We start from the raw sequence: 12,384 nt of genomic DNA, 5'->3' as shown, positions 1-12,384 counted from the left end.
GATAGTTTTTGTGTTCTCAGGAGAGGGTTGAAAGCAGGGAAACATCTCAGCAGTGGTAATAGATTAGGAGAGTGTGGGTTAGGTGGGTGGTCATGCAATTGCTGCTTAAAGTAGGTAATAGAATATGAACTGGAGCTGGCTGAGGAAAGATGAAACATGAGGTGTATGGTTATATTTCAGTTTGTATCTGTAAAATGTTTTGTTTTTACTTTATTTTCTATTAATATGGTACACCAGCCTAAAATCATGTACATATTGAAAATGGAGGTGGGACAGACATGGAACAGCACATTTATACAGAAGTAATTGCCATTTATTTCTGCAAGATTTACTCCCTAGTTACAGTACTGAAGATATCAACCTAGAGTGTCTTTTTCTAAGGCTAAGCATTCCCAGAATCTATATTTGACCGCAAGAGTCCTAGGCCCATTATGCACACACTTGATAACACACTTTCAATGTACTTTAGAACTAGATTATCCTGTTCCGCACATGGAAATCCAGCTGAAAAGCACATTGGAAGTTCATTAACATGTGTATTATGGCTCCTGGTCTAATATTACTGGCCCAGCATGGAGATATACTGCAACTAACATAGTTTCATTCCCTTTATCTAACTTTTTTGTTCATTTGTTTCCTAATTCATTTTCTCATTTTCCTCAACAAACCTTATTTGGGGTACTTATTTTAAGAGAACTGATTTTAATGATAGAAACATGGAAACAGAATACCAGTAAAAACATAGCAGGGTGTTAGATGCACAAGCTAAATGTGATTAAGTTTGCTGATTGATCAGTATTTGGTAAAACAAATCATGCACAGATTGTAAGACTGATGCTGAAATCATGAGAATGTTTGTGGTGGGTGCTTTTGCATAAAATCCTGTTCTAAAATTTGCTAGGGTTTGAAGAGTTTGTCAGATCTTCAGGATTATATTATTTCTACTTAATAACAACAATTATGAAAAAATATCTAAAACAATGTCCTATTTCACCCAGCACTTATACAATAACTTGATTCACCATCCTCTCTTACCCACCCTTCTCCATTTATTGCATCCACATGATGAATCGTTTCTTCCATAAGAGTGACATCAACAATCTAACCATATAATATTGTTCTTACAAAACTTGAAGTTTACATCCTGTGTACTGGCTGAATTTCAAACTAAATTCAATTCATTTAATACTACTTCTTGAATGCCTTTTCCTTTCAAATGGCCTCATTGGTAAAAAAAAATGTAAAAAGAAACAAAAGAGTACAGTAAAATATATTATAATAAACCCAACCTTTCTCCAGGAAGTTCATGACAGGATCCATGATTCTCCCTCATCCATTTTATCCTCTCAGCCACTTGATGGGGTAGCTGCAGTGGTCCCCAACCTTTTTATCACCAGTGACAATTGACAATTTTACTGAGGCCCGGGGGGGGGGGGGGCTAGTCTTAAGGGATGGCAAATAGCCTGGAGCTGCGGCCTGGTAATAGGTAATAACTCATCTACAGTCTGGTACCGGTTCACGGACAAGGGGTTGGGGATCGCTGGCTTAGAGTAAAAGACCGTGATTACTTTGTGAACATTTTATAGGTATTTTAAGGCAGTACAGGATTATAAGAGAACTGTAAATAAGTTGAGGTCAGACTAGCTGACTCACTACAGAAATGGCTGCACTGGACCATATAGAAGAACCTGATGTAAGTCAATCCATGTTTTGGGACTGTTATGCAAAAAGATTAACTTACTATCTACAAGCTAATAATACTGAAGGGGCAGAGCAAAAGCATGCAATTTTATTGACTGTGGAGAAAAACTCTCCTATTGTTAATTCTGTTGATGGCACCTGCAGCACTAAGTATAAAAACTTATGATGAACTGGCCAGGAGTGCAATGGTGGCAAGTTTGCCAGAGCGCTCCTGGCTGGGGTTGTTGGGGGCGGGCAGTATTGGGGCTGGGCCAATCAAGACGCGCACAGCTTTGCTGTGCACATCCTGATTGGCCCAGAGTCCGGACACATACTCTGCCCAGGAGGGCTCTGCCCTTTTATTTCTATAGCAAAGATTATAAAAGTGTGAAATGGAAGTTGACTCCACATAAGCAGCAACACATTTCCACAACTATTCCAGGATTATTCTCCCAAATTATACAAAATGTCACTTTTGTGACTACAATGAACAGATTATTCAGTTCTTTGCAAGTTGTGACATAGATGTTTGCTATGGACATGTCAGATAGACATTCCTTTTACTACTTACAAAAGAGATTCATAAAAGTCTGCTGGAAAGAAACTGCTTCATATCCATGGAAATCAGTGTTTAAGGAGTACATAATACTGGAAGTACTGGCACCTAAGTTCCCACTTGTAGTTACTGAGGGGCACACAAAGGTCCACTAGTGACTTTTTAAATGAAGCCTATCATAATGCCTATGTATTTGAAGGTCGATAATGTTCCTTTCACCCTGAAATCAAAGATCGATTGCACAAGATGTTGTACAGTCAGCAATTTGTGCAACCTGGATCACCCCTATTGTCCTGTGTACCCCAATGGCAATGTACATATTTCTAGGGATTACATATGTACTGTAAATAAGGCACTAAAGCAAGACCCATATCCGGTGCCTGCCAAAAACCAGTTGTTGTCTATCCTAACAGGAGGGGAGGTGTTTGCTAAACTGGACCTTTCTCAATCCTATCAGGCTGCAGATACCTAAAACATTTTTATACCCAGAGAGACTTTTCATGTGAAACAACTTCAATTTGGAATCTCAGTGGCACCAGGAATCTTTCAGAGCCTCATGGAAACTTTATTAGCAGGTATTCCTCGGGTTGTCTTTCTTCAGTGATCTACCTAAGGGGAGATGGGTGCTGTCTCAGTAGGCCTCAGCGCAGCCAGGAGGGACTCTGTGCTTGTCTTCGTGTCTGCTAGCAGCCTGCAGGTGTGCAGGGCCTACTAAAGAATCTGCAGGACAACTCTGGTCTAGAGCTTAGTTAAGTATTGCTATTCCTTATTCTACTAGCCCTACAGTTACTGCTAATAAAGACACCTTCAATCAAACAGTAATGGGTGTTTGTTGTTTGCTACACAAAAGTTATAATCTTACAGCAAACTACCAGAGTATGGGTCATCTATTGCTGAATCATGGCTAGGAAATTTTTGAAAAGAGTTAAATAAAGTTTGCCAAATGTAACTTTAAAAATGTGTAATTCTCTGTGAAGCTGTAGTGGTTTATCTAAGCAAATGGTTTAGGGAGCTATAACCCCAGTGCTTTTCGCAGTTATGACAAATTTATGGATTAAATAGCATGTGTTCCAACATGGTAGAAGTGTGATTGTTCACTCCTTTAAACGTTTGTTTGTTTATTTATATACCACTCTCCTTGAAGGCTCAGGGCAGTTTACATGAAACAACAAAATGATACAGGTAACATCATTTATAGAACAACAAGGTGAATAACAACAATAACATTAATATAATAACAACAATAACATTAAGGAATGGTGGAACTACAGGGAGTCTCAGATCAACTCTTACTGAGACCCAGTGAGTTTGGACAGATTCGTAGCAGTTGTAGTAGGGTAGGGGCTAGGGGCCAATTGGAAGCGATAGTTTAGGTCGACCTCAACCAAATTCAGATTTTTTTAAAGTGCTGTCAGGACACTGAAAAACAACTGGTGGCAGAAGATAGATTTTTGTTTTGTTTTGTTTGTCTTTTTGGAGGAGGGCTGGAATCATCACTACTCAACCCCATTTCCTTATCAGCTTGGAGAATTTTTTTTTTCTGATTTAGCAGATTTCCATTTATGGGAAAGAGTAACTGAAACTAATGAAACAAGGCTAATATGATCCAGATTGTGATTGAGTTACTGGTTATTTAACTTGTGTTTGGTTTATTTATTTATGGCTTTATTTTTAAAAAATAATACCAGAAACCTCATATATAAATCTAAAACCGATATATATATTAGCCATCACCCCCCCCCCCCCGAACAAGTGTTATTATAAAAGAAATAAATACCTTTCAAACAAAAGTCTGAACAAACAGGCAATCCAGTATCTGGACCGAGAGTTGCACAAATTGAGAATTTTGCCACCTCCAGCTTTTCTTGTCACAGCAAAAGTGTAATTACACCTGACAAACACAGATATTTTAATTGGGTTTAAGTGCTAATCCTCTAGCATTAGTTATTCGAATTAAAAAAGTGTTACAGATTAGCTGCTCTGGACTAGTTAAGGAAACATTTTAATGTATATATTATTGTATGTATTTATATTATAAATTAAAGGCGTAACAGATTTTGGTGTATTAATGGGGCTGCGACTCAATGTCTTTATTATTAGATTATTAGATTATTAGATTTCTATACCGCCATTTCTCCAAAAACTCGTTACGATGGCCAACCCTGGGTTGAGAAATTCCTGGATATTTAGGAGTGGAGAGTGACTTCGGCCACGGATAATGGGGTCGAGTCTAATGTCAGAGAAACCGATCCTTGTAATCTGGAGACCAGTTGTAATTCTGCCAGATCTCCAGATTGCACCTGGTGCCACCATCATACAATGTCTCCAGCGCAGATATACGGCTAAATTACGGCGAAGAATGGTTGGAAGGCAACGAAGACAAAGCTTCAGTTCCGCTGAACAAAAACAGCCCAGTCACGGGGTTCCATTTTTCTCTGTAGCAACCCCTGCGTTCCATAAGGGGGCGACGGCTGCCCAGGCCGCTTCTGCCTTTTGGCTCCAGCCTCGATGAGTCATAGGATTCCGCTGAATGTCGTTTCCTAGAACGGTGACGTCTGCGGCGAGCGGGGGGGGGGGGAGGGAGGGAAGGAGACCCGTAGCTTGACATCATTGGCTGGGAGGCTGAAGCGGCGGACGTGCAGGCTGGCTTATAAATAGAGGCTCCTTGGCAGGCGCGGGGGCAGAGAGCAGCGTCCGAGTGCGGGGTCGTGCTGTTTCGTGTGCCGCTTCTTCCGCCGTGCCGCCGGGGGATGCTTGCCGCCTGACTGTGCCTGTGCCGCCGACGCCAACGCCGCGCCCGGGACGCGAATGAAGAAACTGCTCCTGCTGCTCTTCAATTATCGGGGACTCACGCGAGGCGGGGGGCGCAGGGGGAAACGCCGGCGAAAATGGCCACGTTCCATCTCCGCGCTGCGCGGCCCGAAGACTGCGCCGATCTGCTGCGCCTCATAAAGGTATGCTGCTTTGGCAAACTGCACCCAGGCGCAGCCCAACAGGCAGGACACAGGCGCCCTACGACGAGCGTGATTTCCCTGGCCGCCCCTGGAAAGGCCGGAGAAACAAACACATGTAGGTAGCTTTAGCTGAGGGGGGAAATCTCTGAAGGAAGGCAAACGCGGGAGCTGGGTGAGCTGTGTAAAACGGATGTGCTCGCGGGCATCTCAGTTTCCTTTAGAACCCCACAGATGAGCGGGACCCTAAAAGGAAGAGGGTTGAGGCTTCTGAAACTGCATCTGCAATAATTGGATAGTGAGGCTGCATCGAAATCTGCCCAAGTTTAGCCAGCATGGGCATTTCCACCTAGCAACCACTTACTTATTTATTTATCATACTTCTTGTATTTATCATACAAATTTTTGTCATTAGTATTGGAAGCTTAAGAAGTCTGTGTTCTCTCCTTTTTTGTGAGGATCCCCTACACACACGCACACATCTTTGTACATATAGCTTAAGGTAAAATTTCCTAGGGTGGAATTCACAGTGGAACAGTTCACCCTGGGCAGGTACCTTTGCCCTCCCAAGTCAGCAAAACATCTCATGTACCCCCTCCCACCTCTTGTGTAACAAGCTGTATAATCTCTCTGCCCTGTGAACAAGGAAGTGACTTGTGTTTGTTTTTTCTGAGTGAAGAGATATTAAACTGCTGTGACTTCCGTGTCCTAGGACGACAAGCAAAGACATTGTGCCATCTATTTAAATGATCAACTACTCCTTTTTTCTTTTAAAGATGTTTCCAGTGTCCAGTTTAAATTTATTTAATGTAAATTATTTAGATGCATTGTTGTCATTCTGTTCTTCCTGACACTGAATATTTCTGAAACGAGGTAACATATCCATACTATTAAGTTCTACACCTTGAAAGTGAGTTATGCTGTTCAATATGGCTGAGTACCAGGTTGCAACCTTAAGGTTCTCTAAAAAGCTTTGTAAGCTCTCATGCCTTACACACAGATCTTCTAATATCCATGTACTGTTCTAAATCCTTTCCCACCTTTGTGAACAGCTGGCCAGCATGACAAAACAGAAATAAAAAAACGAATACCTTGTATAATATGTTACTTTCTTTTTCAACAGGAGCTTGCTAAATACGAAGAGATGGAGGATCAAGTTGTGTTGACTGAAAAAGGTAATAATATAAATAATCCTTTCAAGGTAACTTCATGACAGATTAACTAGATTACAAAAAAGTGATACTGAGGTTTATTTACTGTTACCTTGTAGATCTGCTTGAGGATGGCTTTGGTGAACACCCTTTCTACCACTGTCTTGTTGCAGAAGTGCCAAAAGAAAATTGTACACCTGAAGGTGAAACTTGAACTCTTTTTTTTTGGTTGGTTAGAAAAAAATAATAGACTATAAAGTGCCCTAAATATTATTTATAGAACATGTATACGGTTCTAGCAACAAATTACAGCAAGAGTAAGTGTTAAAACTCAACTTGTGAAAAGAAAAGTGTAGCTTTTCTATTAATTGTTGTTACCTTGAAGACCATGGAAGACCAGGTATAATGGGGAAAATATACTGTAATACCACTTCATTACATGGTTGTTCTTGTTTGACCCTAATTTATCAGTATGTAATCCTGTTGAATCACATGTTTTCTTCAATTTGTCCCCAATCTTCAGGTTACAGTCTCTAGCTTCGCCATGTACATGGCCCTTCCGTGTACATGGATGGGCGGGGAGGTAACTAAAAGATCCGTTACACAATAAAGTAGATGATCATGATATATGAGGTAAGGTCTCCAGGGACAAATATTATTCCCAAACATCTACCTCACAAAGAAAAAAGACAGAGAAAAAGCATACAAAAACACTCGGTAGATCAGAAATCCTGTATTTAACTCTGTTCCTAAGAACACGTTATCTATCTATGAATATAATACAGATAAGGAGTTCTACATTTTGAGTGGAATATTTTAGGAAAAGGATTACCGCTTGCACTGACTTGTTTCCCAGTGGAAACTTGTTTCCCAGAATGTGCAAGCAAGAAAACCAAGAAGGAACTTGAATGTATTTGACTAAGGAATAAAAAGCATGTGTGTGAATGGCTGCATTGTGAACAACTGGCCATACATTAATGTAGAAGACAATGTTCAGATATGTTCACTTTAGGGGTTCTGTGTTCATTATTTTAAAGGAATCAGAGTTGAGATGACTGCCACAATATTCTGATCTGCCGTGTAATATTGTAGAAGTCTGACTTATATTTGGTCATGCCAATAAATCATTAGGGTATGTACAGAATATCTCTGCCAAAGAACTGTAATTGTGAAATAACAGTTGACTGCCATGTTCTGCAGTGGTGTGACTATATAGGTATGTACAGGAGCAACATTCAGTTGATTGTCCCCAATAACTGTAATGTTGACTTTGAGTATTTTGGAGCATTCCAGCATGATCACCACTTGTTAAGAATCTCTTCCCAGTTTGCAGCACTACTTTTCTTATAAACAGTATATAGACTGTATTGACCAGTGGAAGTGTAATAAATTAATTTTGCATGTACACAGAAGCTACTGTGATGTATGCATGTAAGATATGAAAGATACTAATTTCTTTTTTCCTAATGAAATTTCACTTGATAGTAAAGTAACTATAATCTTTGATTACAGGATATGGAATTGTGGGCTTTGCAATGTATTACTTCACTTATGACCCATGGATTGGAAAATTGTTGTATCTTGAAGACTTCTTTGTGATGAATGAGTTCAGAGGTAACATTTATTCTTAATTTTGAAGATTTCTTTGTGATTCAGATTCAGTTCTTCATCCAAGATCTAACAACATGTAATTATTTTTAGGCCTGGGCATTGGTTCTGAAATTCTAAAGAAATTGAGTCAGGTAAGTAGATTTCTTTCATATTGCAGAATTTTTACTTTCTAAAACAGCCATTTAAAGTCACTTAACACAACCCGTCTGTATAGATTGCAAGTTAATCAGTACAGATATTGCAGTACTCCTAGTCAAGCAGTTGAAAGATCAAGCTGTGATAATATTAAAAGATATTCCCATAGGTGCAGGAAATAGTTTAACAAAACACAAAAGAAATCCATTGTGCTTCCATAGAACAGGTCAATGTATATTGCTCTTAAGGAAGGCCTTATGTGAAAACACTGATCTATGTTGTGTGTGTTTAAACTGTTTATTTCACTTCGTGTAACAGTTGTTCCCTGGAGTAGTAGACTATGTTCCTTGGAATTATTCAGGTCCTCCATCCAACCCACATCAGTGTTTTTTTCCCTCATGGATGGGGGATTCAGATAATTCACCAAGAAAACATCTGCCTAAATGCAGAATCAGCAACAAGTAAGATGTACTAAAGTAATATAAATTCAAATATACCTTAATATGCACATCATTTCAGTTAAACATGACATAGCATACCACTTTTTTGGACTGTTGATGACCCACACTGTCCAATCTATAGTTTTGTTTTGCAATCTATAGTAATAATATATTATTTTCAATTATGTAAATTCACATTTCCCCTTTAAAAAGCATTCCTAATCGAAACTGCAGAGGAGTTAAGAACCAAGTATTTTCTGAAACTTTTGGAGAACCTTGAATGTATGATTGGAGAGGTTTAGTTTAGTACAACTATTTCGCATGGAGAGTCAACAGCTGATAGTGAGGATTCATTGAAGCAACAGAACTGCTGACTCACGTGCCAAGGCATTATCTCTTGTTGCCATGTTCTGTTTTGCTTTCTCTAGACGGCTGTCAAGTGTCGTTGCAGCAGCATGCACTTCTTAGTGGCAGAGTGGAATGAGCCTTCCATCAGGTTCTACAAGAGACGGGGAGCTTCTGACCTGTCATCTGAGGAGGGCTGGAGACTCTTCAAAATAGACAAGGAGTACTTGATGAAGATGGCAACTGAAGAGTGAGGGATTTTGCCTGGCCATTAACAAATTCCATCTAGTTATCTTTGTGTTCTCCCTGCCTTGCTTTTCATACACTCTGTACTGAGATAGTTTGTGTGAACCCTAATTCAAAAGCTTTAAATACCAGTGGCATTGTTGCATAGATGTGATTGGAGTCCCACAGGTAGCAACAGTTGTGGTGTCAGTTATGCCTCTATCCTTCCTCGTTGCACTTGTCATCCTAAAATGTATATTGTATATAACTTCATTCTTGTAAGTGTCATTCAAATGTGTACAATGTACACACTGGTAGGGTTTTGTTTTAATTATTTCTGTTCGTAAATAAATTTTTTCCACTAGTATGGGTTTGTGTGTGGACATCTCTCTGCAGGCTTTATGCTGCATGTACTTGCTGTTTGTTAGTCTGCATGTGGAGCTGCATGGAGTGGGTGAGGAGGAGGGCTCCTATTCCTTCCAGCTGCAGATTATCCAGCCTTTGTTCCAGATTACCATCCCCGTTACTTACCTCTTTGCACCACAATTACTGCTATTTCTCTTTGGTCTTGGACACCTTGAAGAGTCTTCCATAGTGTGGTGAATACTTAGAATACGTAAAATACTTAGGGTAGTTCCTTAGGGCTGGGTTCATCTGACTTTCAGTGGTGCCATCTTAGAGGGATTAAACTGGCTCATTAACTTGGATCTTCAAGCCAGGCAGTACAGTGAAGAAGAGATTATAATATGGAAAACGAAGCTTTTCCTCATGCTCCATTGTTTTGCATATAGGTTGTTCTAATTCCATCGCGGCTGGCTGGCATGAGATGACAGGAAGACCAGGCAGTGGCATACAGGCCTCCCACCATACTTACCTGGTGCACAAAGTTTGAGCAATCTAAACATTTTATCTTGGCAGACCTCCAAAAGGACAAAGAAACTTTGTTTTCCTAGCATTCTTCTTTTGATACACATGTTCAGAGCATGACCAAGTGTTGGGTGCTGGAAATCCTATAGAAAATACTTCACATCTTCAGATACCTTTGCTGTCTTCAGGATTTACATTCACACCAGGCCTTGAAAAAGAGGTCCTTACTTTTCTCATTGTGCATATTGAGAATTGAGGCTGAAACTTATTTGCCCAAAACCACACAATGGCAACAATGAGATTTAAAGCCACAGAAAGAAAATGGGGGGGGGGGGTTAAATCCTCCGAATATGTGACCTCTAAAGTCTATAGACCTCACCTCTAAAGTCTGTCTACAGCTATAGATAACGACAGACCATTATTCATCTTGATTGGCATGCAGATAATGCATTTCAAGTGGCATACATTTTACATAAGGAAGAGATCCTGGGCTGTACAAGTCTCTTGTGTCTACCTTTAGCCTTGTTACTTGTCATTTAAAGTAATTTAGTCTGACAGATCCCTAAAGACCAGATAATTGGCTTAATGCACATCTTTGGGAAGAGGTGGTGGGATGAAGAGATTTCCTTTGCCTAAGATACTTTTCATATTCTTGGTTGTATATGCTACTGTACCAAAGAGCCCAGAAAGATCGCAACCGATATTAACCAGAAGATTAATGGCTCAAAAATTAAGAAGAGTTGGTTCTTATATGCCGCTTTTCTCTACCCGAAGGAGTCTCAAAGCGTCTTACAATTGCCTTCCCTTTCCTCTCCCCAGAACAGAAACCCTGCGAGGTGGATGAGGCTGAGAGAACCCTGATATTCCTGCTCGGTCAGAGCAGTTTTCTCAGTGCTGTGGCAAACCCAAGGTCACCCAGCTGGCTGCATGTGGGGGAGCACAGATTCAAACCCAGCTCGCCAGATTTAGAAGTCCACACTCCTAACCACTACACCAAGCTGGCAATACAAAAAGGAGTGGTTTTGCATGTCATAAAGCAGGTTCTAGGTTAACTACATCTTCAAGCTAAGAGTGTGTACATTAAAACATGAAAACATACAACTTAATGAAGATTTGTAGCTGCACAAGGGCAATGAGGTTATCTATACTAGACAACAGTCTGCAAAATATAGATCTATAATAATAACACTTCTGTAACATGCTTCTACTTGACTCCTGGACGTAGTCAAATGAGTTTTTACATAAGTGTGTGGTTCAAGCAAGGTGACTGAAATGTATGCGGAAAGTCTTACATAAAATGTAGATGAAAAGATCATGACTATTTGCTTGGGTGGGACTAATAAATAACACATTATAAAAGCATCTAAAATAGCAAACTGACATGAGCAACTGATAATTTTTTAGAGTTGTAAAGCATATATTCAATGAAAATGGCAAAATGGCTTATTCAATGAAAATGGCAAGTTAAATGCTTTAAAAGACAACACTTCTATTGATGAAGCATATTATTGAACACAAAGGCTCAGTCACAGAACTTTGATCCCCTGAAGCATCAAATGCTGAAAGACAACAATATGGCAGTTAGACTGACCATAATCAGAAGTATAGAAAGTCCCATGTTTTCTGCTGCCTATGTGATTGACCTGAAACATGTGAAATGTGCATGTTTTGGGTTTTACATGAGTTTTGGCCCCATACACCCCCGACTGAATGTATCACAGACCAGTTGCCTTTCTAAAAGGATACATGGGCACCATGGGGAAGTCCATACAAAAATTACCACACCACAGTCCTAGGTTGAGGTGTATGCAGTACTGAATTTATTTTAATAATTAATCTTAGTCCTGAGCAGTCAGAGGTGACATTTGCAAGCAACAAACCTTTTGTTAGGAAATTATGGAACTTTATCAGAAAGTTTGATAGCATGTGCTATACAGTCTGAGAAACCAGACATGTTACTAAATATAGCAAAAAGGAAAGCCAACTATATGTTGAATTTAAAGACTCCTTGTATTGTGTCTTGCTTTTCCATCATCCCCACACACTCTTCTTTCTCATCTATGCTCTGCTCAGCAGAGGCTTTCCTTTTTCAACAGAAATAGGACAGAGATTTGACAGACTAACAACAAAATGCTTGGGAAGCCCCCTCCCCCCAAAAACAGTTCAGTTGTTGAAACCAAAGACCAACACCCATGACATGAAAAAATTGTGCTTTTCCTTGATCTGAGTAATTTGGAACTTTCATTTGCCCATAGAAAGAACATTTTTCAGACATTGCTGCAGCGGACAAGATTATGTAATTTGATTCTTTAAAAAATCCAAACCTGCTAATATCAGCTTGTTTAGAAAGCACAGTGCATGGGTAGACTGCCCAGATGGAAAAGCTTATTTGCATTCGCTTCACCACCAACCCATCAGTCTTC

General features: G+C 39.8%; 1 protein-coding gene across 1 annotated transcript; it reads left to right on the top strand.

Annotated features, from left to right (window-relative positions):
- The first annotated feature begins 4,889 nt into the window (after nt 1–4,889).
- On the top strand, nt 4,890–9,461 carry SAT1 (spermidine/spermine N1-acetyltransferase 1). The gene is made up of 6 exons (XM_077343033.1): nt 4,890–5,190; nt 6,311–6,362; nt 6,458–6,541; nt 7,851–7,952; nt 8,040–8,080; nt 8,953–9,461. The coding sequence occupies exons 1-6, from the start codon at nt 5,125–5,127 to the stop codon at nt 9,121–9,123; spliced, it is 516 nt and encodes a 171-aa protein (XP_077199148.1). The 5' UTR covers nt 4,890–5,124; the 3' UTR covers nt 9,124–9,461.
- The last annotated feature ends 2,923 nt before the right edge of the window (nt 9,462–12,384 follow it).

This window comes from Paroedura picta, chromosome 6 (assembly GCF_049243985.1).
Source record: "Paroedura picta isolate Pp20150507F chromosome 6, Ppicta_v3.0, whole genome shotgun sequence".
Lineage (NCBI taxonomy): Eukaryota > Metazoa > Chordata > Lepidosauria > Squamata > Gekkonidae > Paroedura > Paroedura picta.
The sequence above is the reverse complement of the archived record's forward strand: the minus strand, read 5'-3'. Positions and strand labels throughout refer to the sequence as shown.